Source organism: Loxodonta africana, chromosome 24 (genome assembly GCF_030014295.1).
Source record: "Loxodonta africana isolate mLoxAfr1 chromosome 24, mLoxAfr1.hap2, whole genome shotgun sequence".
In the NCBI taxonomy this organism is placed as follows: Eukaryota; Metazoa; Chordata; class Mammalia; order Proboscidea; family Elephantidae; genus Loxodonta; species Loxodonta africana.
In genome coordinates, this window is record NC_087365.1 from 10,129,550 (window position 1) to 10,157,328 (window position 27,779).

The 27,779-nt window shown below is 44.7% G+C and overlaps 1 protein-coding gene across 1 annotated transcript in view; it reads left to right on the plus strand.

Moving 5' to 3' along the window:
* OVOL2 (ovo like zinc finger 2) overlaps window positions 1–27,779 on the plus strand; it is a 50,638-nt gene that overhangs the window by 18,728 nt on the left and 4,131 nt on the right. The window contains exon 3 of the mRNA XM_003411410.3: window positions 8,401–8,590. Coding sequence (XP_003411458.1) covers window positions 8,401–8,590 — 190 coding nt within the window. The remainder of the gene's footprint in view (window positions 1–8,400; window positions 8,591–27,779) is intronic.

The window sequence follows — 27,779 nt, forward strand, 5'->3', positions numbered from 1 at the left end:
GAAAACAGGACAGTGGGTGGGAAGGGACCAAGCCCTGGGCTTGGAGCATTGCTCACGTGCTCTTCATCGTTCTTGTTCCAAATTGATCTCCAGACGTATGTCATCTCCCACACTCCATGGCAGTTTCCCCACTTCATTAATAAGCCTTTTGAAAAGTGTTAATTTTGGTTTAATGGTAAAACTGAAACATTTTCAGAAGTAGCATGGTGTAAATACCACCCCCCAGTAAGTCTATAGTGGTACCCTGTAATCAAACTCATTAATAATTTCTGTATCAAAATATATGAATGTTTACACTAAGTGGGATAAAGTCTATGCAGAGCTTCATGTCGACTCAGGTCAGGTTGGACGCCCAAGGAGATAGGAGAAAATTTTTATTTCAGAGTTGCGTATAATGGATGATCAACTGGACTTGTAGCTCACACTGGGGGTGAATTTCCTTTTTCTTCAATTAGGGAGTTAAAGATTCAAAAGCTAAATTGAGAAACAAGGGGTTTTATTTAGGACTGCAGTATTTTGGAGCTGGTTCAATAACTACAACAGTTAGGATTTATCAAGCACTTAACTGTGCAGTAAAAAACAGTAGGTCCTGTTTAATTAGCTTTTGTTGTTTAATTCCTTAACAATCCCAAGAGACAAATATCATTATTATCTGCATTTTACAGAGGAAATTAAGACTTAGAGAGGTTAAGTAACTTGCCTACATCACACAGCCTGTAAGTGGTGGGGAGGAATTTGAACTTAGAAAGTTGGAAAACAGGTTCCTGCTTCTTACATTGCTGAAGAGATCATCTAATACCATTTTGCCATTTTACATGTAGAGGACTGTGGCCCGGTGTAGGTTTTTATTTGATCCCTCAGCATTTCTTATCTTTCTGTTCCACTATGGTTGGCAACTAAGATGACAGATTTTGACTCAGTTTGATCTTGGTAAGATGGTTAACCCTAATTTGAACTCATAGAATATAGAGTGTTATGTATAAGTGTCTGACCCCCACATATTTAGGAGGTAGAGTGTTAGGTGTAAATGGTAACCCCCAACTCATGGCAACCCCGTGCACAACAGAATGAAATCCTGCCCAGTCCTGCACCATTCCCATAATTGATTGCAGATCAAACTATAAAGATGGCCCAGTGAGCAGACATGTGACCTAGGGAGGGAGAGCCAGGCTTCTAGTCCATGGGACGGACGTCATTCTAGGGATCAGAGGTGTGTCTTCTGTATCATACAGCCCATTCTGGGAGAGAACAATCAAAAATGGGAAAGAGCTGGTGTTCTGGGGAGAATGATAGATGATATATCTGTTACTACTTTGGTTACTTATTGCTGCTTCACAAACTACCCCAAATTTAGTAGCTTAAAACAGTTTATTATTCTCTTCCAGTTTTGTGGTTTGACTGGGCTCAGCCGGGTAGTTCTTGCTTGGGATTTCTCATGCATTCACTCAGATGTTGGCTGGGGCTGGAGTCTTCTGGGGACTTGGCTGGGTGAATGTCTAAGATGGCTCACTCATGTGGTTAGCAGTTGATGCTGGACCTACCTCTTACCATTTTTCAGTGGTCTGGATTCCATGTATGGCTATGCCTTTATTTTTTAACAAGTCTTTATGGATATGTAGGTAGTTTATAGCCTTTTGCTATCAGAGACTAAATTTCAAGGAATAGATATCCTCTCTGTGGGGTAAGTTCCACATTTACAAATTTATACTATAAATACTCTGTTGCATAGCTGCAGGGGCTGATGAACCCAAGATCAGCAGGTCAGATGGCAGGCTGCTAGCTCACAGGCCGTGGAGGCTGATGAATCCCAATATTGGCAGGCAGTATGGCAGGCAGCTGGCTCAAGTCCCAAGAGCCAGAGGTCAGATGATGATGAGCCAGATGCAAACAAGTGAGCTTTGCCAGAATGTCCATATGTATATATTGAATGCAGGCCACATCCCCAAGGAAACACTCCTTACAACTGATTGGCTGATCACATCAGATCACATCATGGAGAATGACTATATCATTACATAACTGCCAAACTACATTATTACATAATTGCTAAACTACATGATTATATAACTACCAAACCACTGAGAATCATGGCCCAGCCAAATCGACACACAGCCTTCACCATCACAGTCCACCTCTTGTCAACTTGGCACCTATATGTATCTCCTTAAACCATACACAATCTCTAAATACAGACAATTACAAAGTCGTACTTTCACCTAACATGATACAACTAATGCACGTACAACCAAAAATGCACCAGTCCTGTTCACATCTTACATTTTATAAGTGATGGGATAAGGTAGAAAACAAAATTAATTACTATATGCATACGCATATATATATACACACATACGTGTATAATAAAACAAGGAATATATATATTCCTGCACCATTCCCATAACTGATTGCAAATCAAACTATAAAGATGGCCTAGTGAGCAGACATGTGACCTAGAGAGGGAGAGCCAGTCTTCTAGCCCATGGGACCAACATCATTCCAGGGATCAGGGACATGTCTTCTGTATCATGCCGCCCATACGTGTATAATAAAAAAGGAAGAAATACTTGTAATAATTACAGTCCTCTTTTCTGCAACTGGTCACATGGCCGTAACTGGTATTTAGAACTACCTTCTTCCACCACCTATTCCGTATCCCCTTTGCCCTCAGCAAGCACCTTAGCTGGTTGTGGTTCATTGCCTGGTGGGGTGACGCAAATCTTCATTCCTGAAGGGTCTGGGCCATTAGTAGTCATGTCGAAATTGGGTTGCTGTAGTTTTCCATTGACTTTAATCACAGGGCATGGAAGTACTAAGAGACGCCCTAAGGGAGCTCATGTATTCCAGACATACTCTTTTTTACCGCCATTATGCAACATTAATCTGATTTCCCCTTTGGTAGTCAGGGTCAATCATACCAGCCAGTATGGTAACTCCCTTCTTTGCCTGTTGATCCAGAGGCATGAGGAGCCCAAAGTGGCCGGGTGGCATTCTTAACTTCCAGTTCAGTGGAATCAGTGATGCGTCTCCAGGTGGGAGCATTCCTCCCTTTGGAACTAAGACCTCTAGACCTGCAGAACACAGGGTCATGGGGATAGGAAGCAAAAATTTTGCAAGTGGGTCACTAGGGGTACTAGCGAGTGGTGCCACTCCCATCTCCACCCCTTCATTCTGGGCATGGGAGAAACAGCACCATGTATTGGAACATTATATATTCCTTCCTTCTAATAAAGTGAAATAGTCTGGCAAAAACTGGCTTTATCCAGCCTGTTCACTGTTGAGTAGACTCTGAGTCGTGACGACCCCATGTGCGCAGAGTATACGGCTCTCCTTAGGGTTTTCAAGGCTGTGACCTTTCGGAAACAGATCGTCAGGGCTTTCTTCCAAGATGCCTCTGGGTGGGTTCAAATCGCCAACCTTTCTGTTGGTAGTTGAGCTTTTAACTGTTTGAGTCATGTAGGGATTCCACTGGCTTCATAAGCCCTCACCTTTTGCCATCTAGTTAACTTTATATCTTCTCTCAACAAGGCTTCGAATTACGCCTCTCTTAAGGCTTTGAATGTAATTTGTTAATAATGTCTGGTGGCTGGATTGGTCATGTAGGTGGTAAGCAGTGCTTCATGGATTGCAGGGTGCACCTGGGGTGAATTCCCTAAATGAGCTTTTTTGTGACTCAGTTTTCCATGCTGTGAAATGGGGATATGTGTGAACATGGAGAAATGGAAAAATTGCCTTTGCTGAAGAATACTTAGAGAATTTTGAGTTTTGCTCTAAGAAAACCAGAGGAGATGTCAGACTGGGAATAGAGCTTCCTCAGCCTCCAATCCCCACACAGACTCTCGTCATTTCCTCCCCTGCTGGAAAAGCTTTCTGTATCTTGGTCAGATGATCGCCGGCCCTGCACTCCCCGAGACTAATCTCCTTCTCTGCTGCTCCTCAAGATTTTCTTCTTTTCAAACAAAATGATGGCAGTGATTTGAGATTTCATTCTGGACTGTAATAGAAGGTATCCACATTATATGCAGAGCATTTTAAAACAGGAATTTATCAAAAAGAGTAAATAAGAGCTCAGGTTTGAACTGTGGTTGGAGAGTCCTTGGTCACATTCTACAGGACTTTCAAGCTAGATAGTTCTAGCTTCGTGGACCATTTTAATCGGCCCATTCCTTTCCTGGCATTACCAGGGTCTATTGTTTATGCTGGAAACCCTGGTGGCATAGAGGTTAGGATTTCGGCTGCTAACCAAATGGTCTGCAGTTTGAGTCCACCAGGCACTCCTTGGAAACCCTATGGGGCAGTTCTGCCCTGTCCTGTCAGGTCACTATGAGTGGGAATCGACTCAATGGCAGTGAGTAATGGTTTATGTCCTACCTCTCCATGGGGTGGGAGTGGGGAGGCTGGCTGTGGTGGCTCAGGGGCAGAATTCTTGCCTTCCATGCGGGGAGACCTGGGTTCGATTCCCAGCCAGTGCAGCTCATGTGCAGCCACTACCTGCCGTCTGTCGGTGGAGGCTTGTGCGTTGCTTTAACACTGAACAGGTTTCAGCACAGCTTCCTGACTAAGACGGGTTAGGAAGAAAGACCTGCCACCACGGGCCATATTTAGTCTTTTCACATCCCTTCAAGGAAGGAGATGACCCAGAAGGGGAACTGCCGGACAAGGAGGAGACAGTGGCCTGTGCTGTGACAGGAAGAGCCCTGGGTACAGCTGGGCCCTCCTCAGGCTGAAGCCAGGCTGCACCCCTCTGGGGGTGACAGAGCAGAGGCGCCACAGTTCTAGGGTGCGAGGCAGGTGGGGGTCCTCAAACTCAACCCTGTAGCTATCCTCCTTTATCTTCCCATAGCTCCCACTTGCCCTCTGAATAAAGTCCAGAATCTATTAGGGCTCCCAAGGTGGACCCCTAACGGGGGATCTGCCCTTCTTGCTTCCACAGCTTTCCTCGTTAACTGCCCCTCCTCCCCTCCAGGCCCCGGCCAGCCATGCTGAACCAGCATTCTTCCCCCCTGCCACTCCTCCTCCCTCCCTTCTCTTCACCTGGCTGAGGAACTGGCTTCCTCTGGAAGCAACTTCCCTAGTGTTCCATGTCGAGGGCAGATGCCCCTTGAGGTGTCTCCATTGCATACTGGATTTCTCAGAGGTCAGTGGCTCATTGACATGTCTGCTCCCAACTAGACTGGGGCAGCACCCTGGGGACAAGCCTTACTAGGGTACTGTACTACCTCCAACTCTGAGCATGGCTTGTCACAGATGACAGTAGCTGCCAAGTCAGCTCCAACTCCTGGCGACCCCATGTGTGTCCGGGCAGAACTGTGCTCTGTAGGGTTTTCAAGGGCTGATTTTTTGGAAGTAGATTGTCAGGACTTTCTTCTGAGGTGCCTCTGGGTGTTGGTGAACCTGCAGCCTTTCAGTTAGCACATGAGCCCACTAACCGTTTGAACTAACCAGGACTGCCTTCAGAGATCAGGCACTTTTCAGTGTTAGCTGGGACAAATGGAGCTCTGAGCAAAGGAGGTGAGTGGAAAACCTGTTCGGGGGTTTCGTGCCTCCCATGAGTCTTTGCCTCGGGCCATCTGCCATCATCAGACAACCCACACCTCCTGAATGTGTACTGGCCCTGGGCTTGGGGCACAAGGGAGTGGGGAGGTAGAAACGTGAATTAATGCTTGCTAACTGTGCTCTAGAGGTTTAGTTGAGGAAACCAGATGAACTCTTGGGACAGTTTGTGTGTGATGGAACCTTCTGAAATGAGATGTGAATAAGTAGTGAACTGTGTGAGAGCCGCACTCTGAATCCTGCATTCTCAAATTGTGGTCCAGGGACCAGCAGTGCCCACCTCCCCTGGGAGCAGGCTGTGGATACAGCATCTCAGGTCCCGCCTGGGTCTCCTGAGTCAGAACCTGCACTGGACCAGGGTCCCCAAGAGAGTCCTGAGCATACTGGAGTTTGGGAGGCCCTGGTCTGAGGGGTACAGAGCAGCAGTAGTTGGAGATGAAGGGTGTGGATCGTGGGTGGCAGGAGTCAGAGAAGGCTGCATCTGAAGGGAGAAGGGAGCAGTGGGCTGGGTCTTAGAGGAGGGTGGTGCCCCGCGTGGAGGAGGGTGTTTGAGGCTGGGAGAGGGTTCCAGGAAAGGACCAAGTCTTCTTGCTATGATGTTTGTACGAAAATAATTTTTAGGCCTTTTTATGAACCTGTGAATACTTCAGAGCTCGTATCTCTTCATCACAAATTGTAGTTTCAGTTTTCTTCCTTTGAAGCAGAAAATGTAGCTGAGGGAACACTGGACTCCGAGTCCGGAGATTGGGGTTTGGCTGTGGTTTTGCTGATAATGAAGCTGTGTAATCCTGACCAAGCCAATTCCCAAAATGACAACTATTTTCTTTTTTTGTGTTTTTATTTTATTTATTTTTTATTGTGCTATAGGTGAAAGTTTATGGCTCAAGGTAATTTGTCATTAAAAAATTTATACACATATTGTTTTGTGACATTAGTTGCAATTCCCACAATGTGACAGCACACTCCCCCTTTCCACTTCCGGTTCCTTGAGCCCATTCAACCGGTTCCTGCCCCTTTCTGCCTTCTCATCCTGCCTCCAGACAGGAGCTGCCCATTTGGTCTCGTCTATCTGATTAAATTAAGAAGCACATTCCTCCTGTGTATTATTTATGTTTTACAGTCCTGTCTAATCTTTGTTTGAAGAATGGGCTTCAGGATGGTTTCATTTCTGGGTTAACAGGGTGTCCGGGGGCCATAGTTTCGGGGGTTACTCCAGTCTCTGTCAGAACATAAAGTCTGATCATTTTATGTGAATTTGAGTTCTTTGCTACATTTTTCTTCTGCTCTGTCCGGGACTCTCTGTTGTGTTCCCTGTCAGGGTGGTCATTGGTGGTATCTGGATACCATCTAGTTCTCGGGTCTCAGGCTGGTTCAGTCTCTGGTTCGTTTGGTCCTTTAGTCCTTTGGCTAGTATTTCTTTGTGTCTTTGGTTTTCTTCCATCTCCTTTGCTCTAAGTGGGATGGGGCCAATTGATGTATCTCAGATGGCTGCTTGCAACGCTTTTAAGACACCAGATAACTATTTGCTTATGATTTTGTGGGTGAGGAACTGAGGCATGGCTCAGCTAGGTAGTTCTGCTCTGGGTGGCACTGGCTGGGGCTACTCCCTCAGCTGGTGGCGGCACTGGGCTGGGCCAGAAGTCCAGTGAGGTTTTACTCATGTATCTGGCACCTCAGTGCTCCTCCACATAGCCTCTCTCCATCTACATGGCTAGCCTGGGCTTCCTCACAGCAAGGTGGTGTTGGGGTAGTTGGACTCCTTACTTGGTAGTTGTCTCCCAAGAGGAAGTGGAAGCTGCAAGTTCACTTAAGGCCTGAAGCTGGACCGGGTACCTCATCACTGCATTCTTTTGGTTGAAGCAGTCACAAGCCCAGCCCAGATTCAAGGGGGAGAGGAAATAGTCTCTATCTCTTGATGGATGGAGCAGCGGGCAAGTACAGGGAAGAAGGAATTTATTGTGGCCCTCTTTGGGGATTATCTATACCAGGCTCCATGCAGTCATCAAGGCCCCAGACTCCTCCTTTCTTTCTGCTCCTTCGTCCTCGACGCTGACTTCATCTCATGGTCAAGATGGCTGTTAGAGGTCTCGCCAGCAGAAAAAGAGCGAAGGAGGAAGGAGGGCATCCCTCCCACCGTTGGTTACTGTTGTTAGTTGCCCTTGCGTTGGCACTGATTCGTGTCTTATGTATAACAGAATGAGACATTGCCCTGTCCTGCATCATATTCATGATTATTGGTATATTTGAATCCATTGTTGTGGCCAGTATATTTTGAGTGTCTTCCAGTCTAGGGCACTCACCCTTCCAGCACTAAATGGGTCAATATTCTGTTGTGATCCATATGGTTTTCACTGGCTAATTTTTAGAAATAGATTCCCAAGCCTTTCTCCCTAGCCTGTCTGTGTCTGGAAGCACCACTGAAATCTATATACCATGGGTGACCCTGTTGGTATTTGAAATACCGGTGGCATAACTTCCAGCATCATAGCAACGTGCAAGCCACCACAGTAGGACACACTGACAGAGAGATGGTGAAGTCCCCATTACAGAGAGATAGTCACTTGGCTTTTCTTTGCTGTAAGGCAGGGAAGTACAGCTGTTTAGCTGGGGGCCATGTGCCTGACTAAAAATCAGAAGTCTTTCATGAGGAAGAAAGGGAGAATGGTGATTGAGATGAACTGTCAGTCCTTCTCTCACCTTTCCCAAAGCTAAACATGCTTGTAATTTTTAGGGGGCAGAAGCCACAGCCAGGCCAAGCCTGGAGACACAGGGAGGTGGGCTCCTGGAGTGAGCCACAGGGGTGTCCTGAGTGGTGGTAGAGCCCTCACAGCCTCTCTGTCTGCCTCCCAGTTTACCACAGGCTCATGCGATGACTCGGTGATTCATAGCTGCGACCTGTGTGGCAAGGGCTTCCGCCTGCAGCGGATGCTCAACCGGCACCTCAAGTGCCACAACCAGGTGAAGAGCCACCTGTGCACCTTCTGCGGCAAGGGCTTCAATGACACCTTTGACCTGAAGAGGCATGTCCGCACACATACAGGTGAGGATGGGGGCGGTTGTTTTTCTGGCTGAGAGTTCCTGTTCCTTTCCTACCAAAGAACCAAGTCAGGACCGTGGAGCAGTGCAGTATTTCTGGAAAGATCACAGGACGGACATTGGTGGCCAGCCCACCTGGGTTCACCTCCTAACTCCGCCACCTGACAGTTATGTCACCTTGGGCCAGGCAAGCCACCGCTCTTAGCTTCAGTTTTTGCCCCTGTAAAATGGGAATGATACAAGTTCTAGTGAGGCTCAGGACAAATCACTAGCTGGAAGGATTCTGAGAATTAGGAAGGATGAAACAAATGCTGGATGGTGTCATGATCCAGCCCCCTCAGTCCTTTGCTAGCTGATAGAAGGTGGTGCTAGAACCTTCCCCATTTTCCCGCTTATGAAGGGTCCTCAGCAGCCCATTCACAGAGTCCTGCTGGTATCCTGTGGCATCTCTCCTGGCCCTTCTGATTGGTCACGAGCCACATTAGTTTTATCTCAGAAACATCTGGCCTCCAGGCTTCTCCTCTTGGGTCCGTTTTCCACACCTTCGCCAGAGTGATCTCTTGAGGAGAGACCTAAAAGAATGCCACACCCCTGCTCAAAAGTCTCCAGCTCTGGTCAGGGTGAAATCCAAACTCCTTACCATGATGGGCTTCGTGTAAAGCCCCTCACAATCTGGGTCCTTCCTCCAAATCTCAATCCTATCCCATGTCATCCTTTCCCAACCCATTCCATCCACTTCCCAACTCATGCCAGCCCATCTTGCCTCATTCAAACCTGTCCCATCCTAATCCATTCAGTCCCACCCAAGCCACCACCCACCTTCCCTGCAGCCTCCTAAAATTTACTGTAGTCTCCTTGAGCCCTCAAGCCCTTTCAGAGTTTAGGGTTTCCGGTGGCAGTTTGAGTAGGAGTAGGGAAATGTCCACTCCTCCCTCCAGGTGGGGCTTCCAGCTCCCCCGTCCCCACAGAGCCCTTCTTAGATCCCCTGTATCCAGATTTCTCTTATCCTTTAAATTTTATGTCCTTAATCTGGGTGCTGGCCGTGAGCGACCTCCCTGTCCTTTAGAGAGTGCCCTGGAATGCTAAAATGTTCCTTTTCCTCAAGTGAGCTTTTCACTCAAGTGTGACAAACACCCAGAAAAGTGCACAAATCCTAACTGCATATTTCAACGAATTTATGAATTTTTACAAAGTGAACACACCCATGTAACTAGCATGCAGATAAAGAACAGAGTATTTCCAGCCCCCAGGAGCCCCTCACATGTTCCATCCCTGTCACTCCCTCCCTTCCTCCAAGGGGAACTACTACTGTGATTTCTAACAGCCTAAATCACTGTGGCCGGTTTTTGAACTTTATATAAGTGGAATCCATAGTGTGTACCCTTTGGGAGCTGGCTATAAGGCTTCCTTTTTCATCCCGAGACCAGTTTGACCCCTGCTGGCTGGGCTGGCACATTAGGTTGGTGTGGGGAGAATGCTTGGAGAACTCCACAGGGTGGTATAGGGTCCCAGGAAGCCGATGATGGACAGGGTAACTGTGAAGCTGGACTCACAGAAAACTTGTAGGCAAGGGTGTGGGGTGAGCTGGGGGCCCTTCTTCCAGCCATTTGTCATTTGTTGCCCTGGAGAGTTTGCCGGCTTTTCATAGGTGTCTAAGGATGCCCTTGAGGGCTTGGACTGTTCCTTCAGCTTCTGCAGGTGGGCTCCACGGGGACTGCTCGGTACCTTCAGATAGAGTAAACATTGAGCTGATGCGGCTGCCCCAGCTGTGATTGAGTTAACTCTCCAAGAACTATTGGGAACTGACTGCTTCTGAGAGAAGAATTTATAACTTCAGTCACACAGTAGCTGAGGGCTGTGGATCTGAGTTAGCTGACTGTGTGACCTTGTCAAAGTGCCTTACTCTTTTACCATAGTTCTTTCACCTCTAAAATGGGCATAGTGATGTTAGTACCTATCACTTAAAGTGGTAGTTGTGAGACTTCAGGGCGAAAGTGCTTCACATATTGTAAGCACCTATTAAATATTAACTATGAGTAGTAGTAAAAGTTACAGTAATTGACAGAGGTTTCCTGAGGACCTGATGTGTGACAGGCACTAGGACTGGTCTGTGTGCTCGTGGAGATCTCAGCCACCCTCGGGCAAGATGCGCTTGAACGTCTGACTGTAACACAAGCAGAAAGAGCAGGTGTGACAGACTGAAGGAAAAATGGCATGTGCCAGTGGGGAGTCCTGGAAGAGCCGTTATTTCTGACCAGGAAACCACGGAGGCATCTCAGAGGAGGTGGCCTTTCAGCTGGGCCTTGAAGGATGGACAAGATTCCCACAGCTGGTCAGTGGAGGAGGGCATTCCAGTTGGGGAGTGTATTAGTTTGAGTTGCCACAGAAGCAGACCCTGACACAGGGCTTGGGTGTAGACAGCTTATTTGGGAGGTCCCAGGAGGCACAGTGAGAAAATGGGGAGGGGCATACAGGGAGGTGAACAAGCCAATAATAGCAGGTTACTGCTGTGGGCGGTTGGGGACCCCTCCTACTGTGGACCCTCTGAAGAAACACAGAAAATGCCCTCCAGAATTGCTCCAGGGGTTCCTTCCTTGGGGGTCCATGCTGGGACCCTCAACCCCCCAGGCAGCTCTCCCCAGCTGCCTTCTGCAGGCCTAGCTCTGTTGCTGGGGACATTCCCAGGCAGAGAGATGCAAGAAGTAATTGGCCTGTACAGGAGCTATCTGAGATGACCTGGTGGTGGGCTGAGGGGTATGGGTGAGGCACTGACATTGTCCATCCCAGGGAGGAACGGAAAGTTGATTTAGGAAGTGAGAGGATGGCTCTGTAGAGGCTCGGGGATCCTTTAGAGGGCAACACGGCTTCCTCAGACGGTAGCAGACTGCAAATGGTCAGCTTTCTACATGCCAGGCTCTCAGCATTTGTCCTGTCATCTCAAACAATCCCAAGGAGTTGGTGCTGTTATTACCCCCTGTTATAGATTGAATTGTGTCCCTCAAAAATGTGTGTCAACTTGGCTAGGCCATGATTCCCAGTATTGTGTGATTGTCCACCTTTTTGTCATCTGATATGATTTTCCTGAGTTGTAAATCCTGCCTCTGTGATGCTAATGAGGCAGTTATTTTAATGAGTTAGGACACAATTTTTAAGATTAGGTTGTATCTTGAGTCAGTCTCTTTTGAGATATAAAAGTGAGAAGAAAGCAGAGAGACAGGGACCTCATGCCACCAGGAATGAAGAACCAGGAGGGGAGTGTGTCCTTTGGACCCAGGATCCCTCTGCTGAGAAGCTCCTAGAGAAGTGGAAGATTGATGGCAAGGACCTTCCCCCAGAGTCGACAGAGAGAGAGAGAGAGAGAGAGCCTTCCCCTGGAGCTGGCACCCTGAATTCAGACTCTTAGCCTCCTGAACTGTGAGAGAGAAAATTTCTCTCTAATTCAAGCCATCCACTTATGGTATTTCTGTTATAGCAGCACTAGATGACTAAGACACTCCCATCTCATAGGTGAGGAAACTGAGGTTCAGGGAGATTAAATAACCCGCAAGTGGTGGAGTTGGGAGCCACAACTGTCTGACCCTGCAGCTCATGGTCTTTATCCTCTCCAGAGTCCCCCTCTCCATCCCTGTGCCTCCCAGTGCCTTCTTCAGCATCCCTGAGGCCAGCCACCTCCCACACCTCACCAGCCTGCCCCGGTTCAGGTGTAGAAGGCTGTGAGCTTCCGGAGAAAGGACAAATAAAGGGAAACTGGTACAAACCATACAGTCTGGCCTGGGGCTTAGTTGGTGGCAGAGGAGAAGATGGAGTGTGTGTGTTCAGCGGTGCCAGAGTGAGCAGGAAAGGGGTCGTCCTGTGCCCCCTCAGGCCCTGGGCTGAGGTGCGCAGACCTTCTCCATCTTCCGCTCCTCAGAGGAGCTACTTCTAGTGAGTCCTATGTTGTTGTCGTTAGTTGCCGTGGAGCGATTCCAACTCTTGGGCTGAAATTCATTTAAATGGGTGAATAAAAATGCCTTCAGCCCGAGGGAGAGGTTTGGTGCCTTCCCAAAGCGCTAGGCAGTTTATCCCATCAAGGGAGAGGCTGCTTCCCAGGGGCCACAGAGGAGTGGGAAAACCTGGAGCTATGCTGGCCAGCCCAGCAGCCACTGGCCACATGCTGCTACTGAGCCCCTGCAGCCCTGCTGTCCGGACTGCGATGTGCTGTGAGCACAAACTGAGACACTAGGTTCTGAAAACTTAATGCGAAAACAGAATGTAAAATAACTCATCGATCATCTTTAATATTGATTTTGCATTGGAACAGTAATATTTTGGCTATATTGGGTTAAGTGAAATATATTATTAAAGCTGATTTCACCTGTTCCTTTTTACTTTTTTTAATGTGGCTACTAGAAAATTTTAAATTACAAAGTGGCGTGCATCATAGTTTTGGTTGGAGAGCATTGACTTACATAACTGAAATCTACAAGATAACAATTTTTATAAATTTTACTCATTATAATTATGATTCATAAAGTGATCAACAAATGGAGTTGTGAAAATGCCTGGGACCTATTTTCCCTGCCCTAATTTATTTTCCGATGAAGAGATGCCTCTAAGTAATAATAATAAGTTGTTGTTGTTGTTATTGTTAGTTGCCTGCAAGTTGGCTCTGACCCATGGCAATCTCATGAACAATAGAATGAAACATGGTCTGGTCCTGTGCCATCTTCAGGATTGCTGGTATGTTCTAGTCCATTGTTGCAGCCACTGTGTGTGTTGAGTGCCTTCCAACCAAGGGGGCACGTCTTCCAGCACCGTGTCAGATACTGTTCTTATTGAGGAGTTAGATGGTGGCAAACAGCAAGGATCCCCAGCAGCAAGGGTGCCCCAGTGCCTGAGCCGCCAAGAAGGCCTGGTCTGCAGGCTTCAGAGGCCTGCCCTGCCATCTCTTGAGCTTCATACTAAAGAGACAATCAATAAAAAAGGCGATGTTTGGGGTTCTCAGACAGATTTTCAGTTCATTTGAGCCACTCTCACTGGCTTTAAAAGACCTCACCAGAATTTGATGGGAAGGCCAGTGGGGTCTTGCCTTTGACTGAGATGTTTGAATATTGGATTTTTGCTATTGACTATTACAAGTAAGTGCTATATCTAGGCCAGAAACAATGATATAGACACTGTTGATACAAACACACGGAGTCCCTGGGTAGTGCAAACAGTTAACGTGCTCAAATGCCACCCCAAAAGGTGGAGGATAAAGTCCACCCAGAAGTGAATTGAAAGGAAGCCCTGGTGACCTGCTTCTGAAAAATCAGCCATTGGAAACTCTGCGGAGCGCAGATCTGCTGTGGTGCCGTGAGTTTGCCACGAGGAGCATACTTAGCGGCTACTGGCGTACGGCAAACACAGACGTAGTAGACAGCGGAATGACGTTGTGTTTGCTTATAGGCCGATTAGCCTAGACCGTGAGCAATGTAAAGACTTATCCCAGGACCCTTAGTTTCAGAACTGTAGCTACAATATTGATGAGGTAGGCAAGGAGAGCGGGGTAGGGAGCCAGGGTTCATCCTCCCCCTGGTGTTTCTTCCTATTCCCTGTAACTATCAAGAGAACAGGGCGTCTAAGGAAAGACTGCAGATACAAGAAAATATCTTGGAAAAGATCCAGGGAAACCAGAGCTTGAAAATATCTTACATTAATATCCAAGCAGATGAAAGGAAGGATTAGGACTTCTTTTTTGGGGGTATGACTTCACTGAGAAAATCGTAAATCAGAGGGGTGTGTGTGGGTGAGATGGTGAGGGGTGGGGGATGTTAGTCAAATGACATCTGAGTGAAGACTGGAAGACAGAACCGAATGCAGAAGAAAACTCCATAACGTTGTATGGAAATTTATCAGCAAATGAATGGCTATTTTCAACCCAAATTGCCTTAAGTTGGGCTCCCTAGAAGTAGTCTGTGATGCTGATTTTTGTAAGGTGGTTCGTTCATTGAGGGAGGGCTCGGGAGGAACCTGAAGGGGAGTGGAGGAAGCAAACAGGGCGGGGGAAGGAGTTGAACAAGGCTGTGGACTAAGCTGGAGTCCAGCCTCAGCCTGATCCCACAGGAGCTCTGGAATTTGAGTGGTACAACCAAGGTGTCCTCTCTATTGGCAAGTGAGCTGGACTTTCATATGCCCATTTCATTCAGACACTGGGCAAGGGCGGCCTAATCTTCTAGGCTTCTGGGAAGCCAATTGCCCAGGGCAGTTTCTTGGAGGACCAACCCAACCAACCAGTTGCTGTCTAGTTAACTCTGGCTCATGGAGACCCCATGAGTGTCAGAGTAGAACTATGCTCCATAGTGTTTTCGATGGCTGATTATTTTTCGGAAGTAGACGGCTAGGCCTTTCTTCTGAGGTGCCTCTGGGTGGACTCAAACCACCAACCTTTCAGTTAGCAGCCTAGTGTGTTAACGGTTTGCACCACCCAGGAGCTCCTTGGAGAAGAGGAAAACTTATTTAAGTGTCTTAAGTTGAATCAGCTGGGAAGTAAATAATTCACTTTGGATGTGGGATATCATTTATATGGGGCAGACTGTGCACTAAGTGTTTGACACCCATGCTACTCAGAGTGTCGCCCGTGTCCCAGCAGCATCAATATCATCTGGGAGCTTGCTGGAGATGCAGAATGTTTACTGAGTGCCCTGCTGTGTCACCCATGGTTCTTGGTGGTGTTTACAGGTATGACAAGGTGTGCCAGGCTCACATTCAAGTTCAGCATTTATTGAAAAGATTATATTATTCATTTTTCAGTCATTGGTAAATGGATTGTTATTCTATAGAACACTCCAGCTAAGATACAACACTGTAGAGAAGAAAGTACAAGCCACCTAAAAACCAAAAAAAAAAACACCCCAAAAGCAAACCCATTGCAGTGGAGTCAATTCCGACTCATAGTGACCCTATAGGACAGAGTAGGACTGCCCCATAGGGTTTCCAAGGAGCAGCTGGTGAATTCGAGCGGCCAGCCTTTTGGTTAGCAGCCGAGTTTTAACTGCTATACCACCAGGGCTCCAAGCCACCGAAAGGCACCCCTATAAACAGTTGAAAAGGGCACACATGTGTGGGGTTCTAGGCTCAGTCTTCGGGGGAGGAGGAGCAGTGGCCCGGGGAGGTAGTCCACTCACACTTGGTTATAACTTTACAACTTCAGGCTGGAATAAAGCAGTCAATTCAGGGTGCTTCCATTGCTGCGCAAGCTTCTGAGTTACAAGGAGAGAAGCTAAAGAATTCAGATCAAGGGACAGATAAGGTCAGGGAAGGGGGTGGTCCTTGGCCGAAGCTGCATGCTCGCCCCGCCTGCCCGTGGACTGTCCTCGACCTTATCTTCCATCAGGGCTACAAAGAGAAGAATAGAAGGCAAACAAATCCCATCCTGACTGAAGAGAAAACAGTGGCGTCTTTGTTTGGAGCCTAAAGGGAAGGATTGCCCGGATTTGGGAAAACACAGATTGGGAGAAGTTTGGAGTGGGGCAGATGGAGGAAAAAAGAACGGAAGGATAAGCAGCCTCCACCTCTAGCGGCCTTGTCAGGGAATGCAGCCTGTGGCTTTGCCTCTCAGTTACCAGTCTCTCTTCGCTCTTTTATTTTTTAATCTTGAATTTATTTTAATGTGTTTTTAACTACAAAGTAATACAAGCCCCAGTTCCACTCTGGAGAGCAAACCACCATTTAATTTTTTTCCCAGAGTGCACGTTGTGCCTTTTCGTATATGTCTTGGAGATTGTTTCATATCTGCACAGGTAGGCACACCCCATTCTTTCCGATAGTTGTCAAAGTGTTCATCGTATGACATGGTAATATAATTTCAATTATGCAGGCACCTTAATTTTCCCATTCCCCAATTGATGACACGTGTTTCAAATTTCAGGGTTTTTTTTTTTTTTTTCCTTCTTTTCATTTCAGGCAGTACTACAAAGGATATTGTATAGTCTTTGCCTACTTGTGTGAGTTTTTATATAGAATTATTTCCCTGAAGTGGAATTGCTGGGTCAAAGGGTAGACAAATTATGGTTTTTATGGACATTGTCAAATTGCTTTCTTGGGAGATTTCCCTAAAGGTCCATTCCTACCAGTAGACCTGTGAAAAAAACTAGATTCTCGCAGAAGTTCAAGTTTGGATAAAATTCAGTAAAGGACTTGAGCTATGGCAAGGTCTCTGGGTGACACAAACAGTTTGTTCTCAACTACTAACTGAAAGGTTGGTGGTTTGAACCCACCCAGTTGCACCTCAGAAGAAAGGCCTGGAGATCTGTTTCTGTAAAGCTTACAGCTAAGAAGACATGGAGCTAAGTTCTACTCTATAACACATGAAGTCACCACGAAGTTGGAATCAACTCAAAGACAACGGATTTGGGTTTTTTGTTTTTTTTTTTGGTTTGAGCTATGGTAATGTAAACAAGCTGAAAGTTTCAATAGTAAAAAATTTGGGTGGCGGGGGATGTGTGATACAAAGTCTTGGTATTTGGAATAGGAAATTTAAAAAGGAAAAACCCATTTTGATAAGCCAATAAACAAATACTTTTTGGACTAGGTAATGCAGACCGGTGGTGCAAAATTCAAGAGTTTACAATGAAGGAAGTCTCCCTTTCACCTCTTTCTACCACCCACCTGCTGTTGTTAGGTGCCGTTGAGTCGGTTCCAACTCATAGCGACCCTATGTACAAGAGAACGAAACACTGCCTGGTCCTGTGCCATCCTCACAATCATTGCTATTTTTGAGTCCATTGTTGTAGCCACTGTGTCAATCCATCTCATTGAGGGTCTTCCTCTTTTTCTCTTACCCTCTACTTTACCAAGCATGATGTCCTTCTCCAGGGACTGGTCCCTCCTGATAACATGTCTGAAGTACGCGAGACAAAGTCTGGCCATCCTGGCTTCTAAGAAGCATTCTGGCTGTACTTCTTCCAAGGCATATTTGTTCGTTCTTTTGGCAGTTCATGGTATATTCAATATTCTTCGCCAACACGATAATTCAAAGGCATCGATGCCTCAGTCTTCCTTATTCATTGTCCAGCTTTCGCATGCACATGAGGCAATCAAAAATACCATGGCTTAGTATTATTGAAGAAGAAGAATGAAGTGGGAGGCCTCACATTGTGGTAGTCAAAACAGCCTGGTACTGGTACAACAACAGATACATAGACCAATCAAGCTGAATTGAGAATCCAGACATAAATTCATCCACCTGTGAACAGCTGATATTTGACAAAGGCTTAAAGTCCATTACTTGGGGAAAAGACATTCTCTTTAACAAATGGTGCTGGCATAACTGAATATCCATCTGCAAAAAAATAAAACAAGACCCATACCTCACACCATGTACAAAAGGTAACTCAGAAAGAACCAAAGACCTAAATATAAACTCTAAAACTATAAAGATCATGGAAGAAAAATGGGGACAATGCTAGGAGCCCTAATATGTGGCATTAACAGAATACAAAGCATTACTAACAATGTGCAAACACCAGAAGAGAAACTAGACAGCTGGGAGCTCCTAAAAATCAAATACTTATCCTCATCAAAAGACTTAATCAGAAGAGTAAAAAGACAACCTACAGACTGGGAAAAAAAATTGGCTATGACAAATCCAATCAGTGGCTAATCTCTAAAAATCTACAAGATACCGCAAAACCTCAACAGCAAAGTGGCAAATAACCCAATTAAAAAATGGGCAAAAGATATGAACAGACACTTCATCAAAGAAGACATTCAGGCAGCTACCAGATACGTGAGAAAATGCTCACTATCATTAGCCATTAGAAAAATGCGAATCAAAACTACAGTGAGATACCATCTCACCCCAACAAGGCTGGCACTAATCCAAAAAACACAAAATAATAAATGTTGGAGAGGTGGTGGAGAGACTGAAACACTTACACACTGCTGGTGGGAATGTAAAATGGTATAACCACTTTGGAAATTGACTTGGCACTTCTTAAAAAGCTAGAAATAGAAATACCATAAGATCCAGCAATCCCATTCCTTGGAATATATCCTAGAGAAATAAGAGCCATCACACGAATACATACATGCACACCCATGTTCATTGCAGTACTGTTTACTGTAGCAAAAAGATGGAAGCAACCAAGGTGCCCATCAATGGATGAATGGATAAATAAATTATGGTGTATTCACACAATGGGATACTATGCAATGATAAAGAACAATGATGAATCCGTGAAATATCCCATAACATGGATGAATCTGGATGGCATTATGTTGAGTGAAATTAGTCACAAAAGGACAAATATTGTGTGAGACCACTATTATAAGAGCTCAAGGAAAGGTTTAAACACAGAAGAAAACATTCTTTGGTGGTTATGAGGGTGGGGAGGGAGAGGAGTATTCACTAGCTAGATAGTAGACAAGAATTATCTTAGGTGGCGGGAAGGACAACATACAATACAGGGGAAGTCAGCACAACTGGAATAAAACAAAAGCTAAGGAGTTTCCTGAATACAACCAAATACTTCCAGGGACAGAGTAGCAGGGTCGGGGGTCTGGGAACCATGGTTTCAGGGGACTTCTAGGTCAGTTGGGATAAAAAAGTTTATTAAGTGAGTGGTGTCTGGGGTCTTAAAAGCTAGCAAGCTACCATCTAAGATGCATCAATTGGTCCCAACCCACCTGGAACAAAGGAAAATCAAGAACACGAAAGACAAAAGGAAAATATTAGCCCAAGAGACAGAAAGGGCCACATAAACCAGAGACTCCATCAGCCTGAGACTGGAAGAACCAGATGGTACCCAAGTACCATCAGTGATCGCCCTGTCAGGGAACACAACAGAGAGTCCCTGATGGAGCAGGAGAAAAGTGGGGTGCAGAACTCAAATTCTAGTAAAAAGAACAGACTTAATGGTCTGAGTCTGGAGGGACCCCAGAAGACATGGCACTCAGACTCTGTCTTACTCCAGAACTGAAACCATTCCTGAAGCCAACTCTTCAGAGAAAGATTAGGCTGGACTATAAGATATAATGTGATACTCGTGAAGAGATTGCTTCTTAACTGAAGTAGATACATGAAACTAAACGGGCAGCTCCTGTCTGGAGGCAAGATGAGAAGACAAAAAGGGACAGGAGCTGGTTGAATGAACAAGGGAAATCCAGGGTGGAGAGGAGTGTGCTGTCTCATTGTAGGAAGAGAAACTAGGTTCACATAACAATATGTGCATAAACTTTTGTATGAGAAACTAACATGAACTGTAAATTTTCACTTAAAGCACAATAAAAATAAAATTAAAAAGAAGATACCGTGGCTTGGGTCAGGCACACCTAAGTCCTCAATGTGACATCTTTGCTTTTAAACACTTGAAAGAGGTCTTTTGCAGCCGATTTGCCCAATGCAATATGTCATTTGATTTCATGACTGCAGTTTCCATAGGCATTGATTGTGGATCCAAGTAAAGTGAAATCCTTGACAACTTCAATCTTTTCTCCATTTGTAATCATGTTGCTTATTGGTCCAGTTTTGAGGATTTTTGTTTTCTTTATGTTGAGGCATAATCCATACTGAAGGCCATAGTCTTTGATCTTCATTGGGATGTGTTTCAAGTCCTCTTTGCTTTCAATCAGCAAGGCTGTGTCATCTGCATGTCACAGGCTGTTAATCAGTCTTCTAATTCCGATGCCACGTTCTTCTTCACATAGTCAAGCTTCTTGGATTATTTGCTTAGCGTAGAGATTGAATAAATATGGTGAAAGAATATAACCCTGACACACACCTTTCCTGATTTTAAACCATGCAGTATCCTCTTGTTCTGTTTGAACGATTGCCTCTTGGTCTATGTACTATTTCCGCGTAAGCACAATTAAGTGTTGTGAAATTCCCATTCTTCACAATGTTATCCGTAATTTGTTATGATACACTTAATCGAATGCCTTTGATAGACAATAAAACACAGATAAACAATTTTTCTGGTATTCTCTGCTTTCAGCCAGGATCTATCTGACATCAGCAACCTCTTCTGAATCCAGCTTGAATTTCTTGAAGTTCTCTGTTGATCTACTGCTGCAACCGTTTTTGAATGATCTTCAGCAAAATTTTACTTGCGTGTTGTATTAATGATATTGTTCAATAATTTCAGCATTCTGTTGGATTACCTTTGTTTGGAGTGGACATAAATGTGAGTCTCTTCCACTTGGTTGGCCAAGTAGCTGTCTTCCAAATCTCTTGGCATAAATGAGTGAGTGCTTCCAGCATTGCCATCAGTTTGCCGAAACATCTCAATTGGTATTCTGTCGATTGGTGTTCTGTCAATTTCTGTTTTTTGCCAGTGCCTTCAGTGCAACTTGGACTTCTGCCTTCAGTATGATTGGTTCTTGATCATATGCTACCTCCTGAAATGGTTGAATGTCAACCAATTTTTTTTGGTACAATGACTCTTTGTATTCCTTTCTTCTGATGCTTCCTGCATCATTCAATATTTTGCCCATAGAATCCTTTAGTATTACAACTTGAAGTTTGAATTTTCTTTTCAGGTCTTTCAGCTTGAGAAGTGCCGAGTGTGTTCTTCCCTTTTAGTTTTCTAACTCCAGGTCTTTCCACATTTCATTATGATACTTTGTCTTCTTGAGCCACCCTTTGAAATCTTCTGTTCGGCTCTTTCACGTCATCTTTTCTTCCATTCACTTTAGCTACTCTGTGTTTGAGAGCAAGTTTCAGAGTCTCTTCTGACATTCATTTTGGTCTTTTCTTTCTTTCCTGTCTTTTTAATGAACTTTTGCTTTCTTCATATATGACGTTCTTGATGTCATCCCACATCTCGTCTGGTCTTTGGTTGTTGGTATTCAATGCCTCAAATCTGTTCTTGACGTGGTCTGTAAATTTAGGTGGGATATGTGCAAGGTTGTACTTTGGCTCTTGTGAACTTGTTTTAACTTTCTTCTGCTTCAGCTTAAACTTTAATATGAGCAGTTGATGGACTGTTCTGCAGTCAGCCCCTGGCCTTGTTCTGACTGATGAAATTGAGCTTTTGAATCGTTTCCTCCCACAGATGTAGTCGATTTGATTCCATGTATTCCATCTGGCTAGCTCCACATGTATAGTCACCATTTATGTTGTAGAAAAAAAGACATTTGCGATGAATAAGTCGTTGGTCTTGCAAAATTCTGTCTTGTGATCTCTGGCGTAATTTCTATCACCAAAGCTTTATTTTCCAACTACCGATCCTTCTTTGTTTCCAGCTTTTGCATTCCAATCACCAGTAATTATCAATGCATCTTGATAGCATGTTTGATCAACTTCAGACTGCAGACATTGGTAAAAATCTTCAGTTTCCTTATCTTTGGCGTTAGTGATTGGTTTGTAAATTTGAATAGTAGTTGTTTTAACTGGTCTTCCTTGTAGGCATAGGGATATTATCCTACCACTGACAGTGTTGTACTTCAGGATAGATCTTGAAACGTTCTTTTTGATGATGACTGAGATGCCATTTTTCTTCAATTTATCATTCCCAGCATGGTAGAGCATATGACTGTCCAGTTCAAAATGGCCAATCCCAGTCCGTTTCAGCTCCCTGATCCCTAGGACGTTTATCTGCAAGGGTTCCATTTCATTTTTGACAGCTTCCAATTTTCCTAGACTCTAGTTCTTAACATTTCACATTCTGGTTATTAATGGATGTTTGCAGCTGTTTTCTTCTCATTTTGAGTTATGCCTCGTCAGCAAATGAATGTCCCAAAAGCTCTGCTCTCTGTGCGTCATTCAGATTGACTCTACTTTGAGGAGGCAGCTCTTCCTCGGTCGTATTTTGAGTGTCTTCCAACCTGAGGGGCTCATCTTCCAGCACTTTATCAGACTATCTTCTATTGCCGTTTATAAGGTTCTCACTGGCCAATTTTTTCTTTTCAGAAGAAGATCACCAGGTCCCTCTTCATAGTTTGTCTTAGTCTGGAAGCTCCATTGAAATCTGTCCACCACCAGTGAATACTGGTGGCAAAGCTTCTGGCATCACAGGAACATGAAAGCCACCACAGTATGACAACCTGACAGAGGAATGATGGCAACCACGTTTTAAATTGTGAAATAAATTATACATACAATAGTGCAAACAAATACAATTTAAAGATGAATGCTAAGGACTCATGTACCCACCAGCCAGCATATGAATAGAACTTATTTGCATTATACTTCCCTAGACTGTAAACTGTTGAAGCTGTATCACTGAGTACTTGCTATCCCTGGGGGTCTGTGGAGTGAAGGAAGAGCCCTGGTGGTGCCGTGGCTAAGTGCTTGGCTGCTAACAGAAAGGTCAGCCATTCAAACCAACCAGCCACTCCATGGAAGAAAGACGGGGCAGTCAGCTTCAGTAAAGATTTATAGCCTTGGAAGCACTGTGGGGCAGTTCTACTCTGTCCTGTGGGTCACTGTGAGTCAGAATTGACTTGACGGCAACGGGTTTGGTTTTTTGGTAGAGTAAAGGAGGAAGGAGACTGGACTTTGTGCACAGTGGACTTAATCAAGGCGTGGCTCTATTCTCCAAAGGGACAAGGATCAGGCAAGATGCAGGGCAGCCACTTCTAGATCACCTCCTCAGATCACCTTTGGGGTGGGAATGCCACGAGTAGGATTGGGAACCTCAGTTTCTGTGAATCCAGGAGTTTATTGCATCTAGGTTAACCTGGTTTAAGTGTGCTGGTTTCCCCCACAGCTGGTTATTTCAAATAACTCCTAAAAAGGAGCAACCGATCTCTGGGTGGATTTCTGTATTAATGAGCCATAGGCTTGAAATCATGGGATATTGGTGGTTCAGTGGTAGAATTCTCACCTTCCACGCGGGAGATCCTGGTTCAATTCATGGACAATGTGCCTCACACACAGCCACCACCTGTCTGTCGCTGGAGGCTTGTGTGTTGCTATGATGCTGAAAAGGTTTCAGCAGAGCTTCCAGACCAACATAGACTAGGAAGAAAGGCTTAGCAATCTTCTTCAGAAAATTAGCCAATGAAAACCTTATGGATCACAGGTCTGATCTACAACTGATCATGGTGATGGCGTAGCATTTTGTTCTGTTGTGCATGGGGTTGCTGTAAGTAAGGTTGAGTCAGGGCTGACTCAATGGCAGGTAACAATGACAACAGGCTTGAAATCAGGTTTGTTTGTTTTTTGATTACCAGGAATGGTGGGAGCCAGTGTGGAGGACAGAGCTGGGTCTTCTTCTCTGGAGTGTTGGCTAACGATGGCTTGGGAAACTACTAAGTCTTCTACGGAGACCCAGGGTGGGCACACAGGCATACTTTGTTTTGTTGCACATCGCAGATACTGCATTTTTTACAAATTGAAGGTTCGTGGCAACCCTGCGTTAAGCAAGTCTATTCTATTGGCGCCATTTTGACAACAGCATGTGATCACTTTGTGTATCCGAGTAATATTTTGGTAATTCTCATAATATTTCAAACTTTTTCATTACTATATCTGTTTTGGTGACCTCTGATCAGTGATCTTTGATGTTACTATTGTAATTGTTTTGGGGCGCCTCAATTCATGCCCATGTAAGTCAGCTAAGCTTAGTGAGGAAAAAAAATAAAACTTTTTTTTTTTTGAAAGCTGAGATAGGCTGAGATCTAGGCCTCTTGTGCCAAACAGTTAGCCAAGTTGTGAATGCGAAGGAAAATTTCTTGAAGGAAATTGAAAGTGGTACTCCAGTGAACACACAAATGATAAGAAAGCAAAACAGCCTTATTGCTGATACGGAGAAAGCTTTAGTGGTCTAGATAGAAGATCAAACCAGGCACAACATTCCCGTAAGCCAAAGCCTAATCCAGAGCAAGGCCCTAACTTTCTTCAATTCTGTAAAGGCTGAGAGAGGTGAGGAAGCTACAGGAAAAGAATCTGAAACTAGCAGAGGTTGGTTCATGAGGTTTAAGGAAAGACGCTGTCTCCATAACATAAAGGTGCAAGGTGAGGCAGCCAGTGCTGGTGTAGAGGCTGCAGCACGTTCTCCAGAGGATCTGGCTGAGGTAACTGGTGAAGGTGGTTACACTGAACAACAGGTTTTCAGTGTGGACAAAACAGCCTTATACTGGAAGACGATGGAAGAAGATGATGCCATCTAGGGCTTTCATAGCTAGAGAGGAGGAGTCATTGCCTGGCTTCAAAGCTTCAAACAACTGGCTGACTCTCTCGTTAGGGGCTAATGCAGCTGGTGACTAAGTTGAAGCCAGTGCTCATTTACCATTCTGCAAATCCTAGGGCCCTTAAGAATTATGCTAAGTCTACTCTGCCTGTGCTCTATAAATAGAACAAAAAGCCTGGATGACAGCACATCTGTTTACAACATAGTTCACTGAATATATGAAGCCCACTGTTAAGACCTCCTGCTCAGAAAAAAAGATTCCTTTCAAAATATGACTGCTCATTGACAATGCACCTGGTCACCCAAGAGCTCTGATAGAGATGTGCAAGGAGATTAATGTTGTCTTCATGTCTGTTAACACGACGCCCATTCTGTAGCTTCTGGATCAAGGAGTGATTTAGACTTTCAAGTCTTACTATGTGAGAAATACATTTTGTAAAGATTATAGCTGCCACGGATAGTGATTCCTCTCACAGATTTGGGCAAAGTAAATCGAAAACCTTCTGGAAAGGATTCACCATTCTAGATGCCATTAAGAACATTTGTGATTCATGGGAGGAGGTCAAAATATCAACATTAACAGGAGTTTGGATGAAGTTGATTCCAACCCTCATGGATGACTTTGAGGGGCTCAAGACTTCAGTGGAGGAAGTAACTGCAGATGTGCTGGAAATAGCAAGAGAACTAGGATTAGAAGTAGAGCCTAAAGACGCAATCTCATGATAAAACTTTTTACAGACGAGGAGTTGATTCTTATGGGTGGGCAAAAAAAGTAGTTTCTTGAGATGGAACCTTCTCCTGGTGAAGATACTGTGAACATTGGTGAAACGACAAGAAAGGATTTAGAATATTACATAAACTTAGTTGATAAAGCAGCGGCAGGGTTTCAGAGAATTGACTCCAATTTTGAAAGAAGTTCTACTGTGCATAAAATGCTACCAAACTGCATCACGTGCTACAGAGAAATCTTTCATGAAGGGAAGAGTTAATTGATGTGGCAAACTTCACTGCTGTCTTATTTTAAAAAATTGCCACAGCCACCCTAGCCTTCAGCAGGCACCACCCTGATCAGTCAACAGCCATCAACATTGAGGCAAGACCCTCCACCAGCAAAAAGATTACGACTCTAAAAGATTAAGGCTCAGATGGTGTTTAGCATTTTTAGCAATAAAATATTTTTCAATTAAGGTATGTACATTGTTTTGTTTAGACATAATGCTATTGCACACTTAGTAGACTACAGTATACTGTAAACATAACTTATATGCACTGGGAAACCAAAAATTTGTGTGGCTTACTGTGTTAGTTATCTAGGGCTGTTGTAACAGAAATACTGCAAGTGGATGGCTTTAACAAACAGAAATTTATTCTCTCACAATCTGGGAGGCTAGAAGTCCAAATTCAGGGCACCAGCTTTAGAGGAAGACTTTCTCTTCCTGTTGGTTCTGGGGAAAGTCCTTGCCATCAATCTTGCGATGTTCTGGGAGCTTCTCAGCACAGGGACCCTGGTTCCAAAGGACATGCTCCACGCCTGGTGCTTCTTTTTTGGTGGTATGAAGTCCCTCTCCTCTCTGCTTAATTCTCTCTTTTACATCTCAAAAGAGATTGACTCAAGATATAACTCAACCCTGTAGACTGAGTCCTGCCTTATTAACATAGCTGCCTCTAATTTTGCCTCAGTAACATCATAGAGATTGGGATTTACAATACATAGGATAATCCCATCAGATCACAAAATGGTGGACAACCACACAGTACTGGGACTCATGGTCTAGCCAAGTTGACACACGTGTTTAGGGAACACAATTCAAGCCACAATATTCACTTTATTGCAATAGTCACTTCATTGCAGTGGTCTGGAAGCAAACCTGCAATATCTCTGAGGTATGCCAGTATTCCTTTGGGAGAGTCATGTAGCCCTTAAATCCATAGAAAACTAGTTGCAAAGATGTGACCTGTATGTCCCAGGGCCAATAGGGCTCCCTCATTCACTCATTTAAAATTTTTTACTGAGCATTTATTATGTGCCAAGCACTGAAGAGAATAAAGCAGTTTCTTGACTTTGCCAGTTTTTCTAGAATGCACAGAATATATATAGGCCTGCATTCTGCTTGGTAGGCTGAGTAATACTTCATTATAACATTGATCCATCACAGGTTTATGTCCATGAATGCTGCAGGCAATTATGCGTATGTCTGGGTGCAGGCTGGAAGGAAGCAAAAGGGATTTGATTTGTTGAGGTGGTGGAATGAAAGTGAGGAGATGTTTTCTTTTGTTTTTTCCACATTGACTTCCTTTCTCATCTGCGTACTTAGAAAAATTTTGAACAAAAATGGCTTCTCTCACCCTGCCCCCTCCTTGAGCCACTATTAAGGACCTATAAACATGTAACCCTTTTTAGATGGAAGGGGCAGGGGGCTTGGCTACCTTTAGACACGTGAAGTGCTGGTCTGAGGCTTAATTTGGCATCACTTTCGTTGTTAGCTGCCTTCTAGTAGGTCCTGACACATGGGGACCCCATGCTCCACGGAATGAAGTGCTGCTTGGTACCTTGGATTGGACCATTGTGATCCATAGGGTTTTCATTGTCTGATTTTTGGAAGGAGAGCACCACGGCTTCTTAGTCGATCTTGATCTTGAAGCTCTGCGGAAACCCGTTTATCAGCATAGCAACATACAACATCTGTCATACACTGACAGATGGGTGGTGACTGTATGAGTTGTATTGTCTGGGAATTGCACCCAGGTCTCCTGCATGGAAAACGAGAATTCTGCCACGGAACCACCCCTGGCATTGCTTTAGATCTGTGATTCTCAAAGGGTGATTCCTGAGATGAGCCTGAGTTTTTGCATTTCCAGCAAGCTCCCAGATAACGTGGGGCACTGCGATCCTTAGACCTCACATGGCTAACTAACTCATAGAAGGCACAGTGATGTGACTGGAAGGTGGGGGCTGGAGCAGCATATTTTAAAAAATATGTATTTGGATACAACCATACAATAAGACGCCACAGTGCTGTTAAAAAGGAATGAATTGCTATATGAACACCAACATTAAAAAATCTCCAAGAACTTTGTTAAGGTGAGAAAGTAGATTTG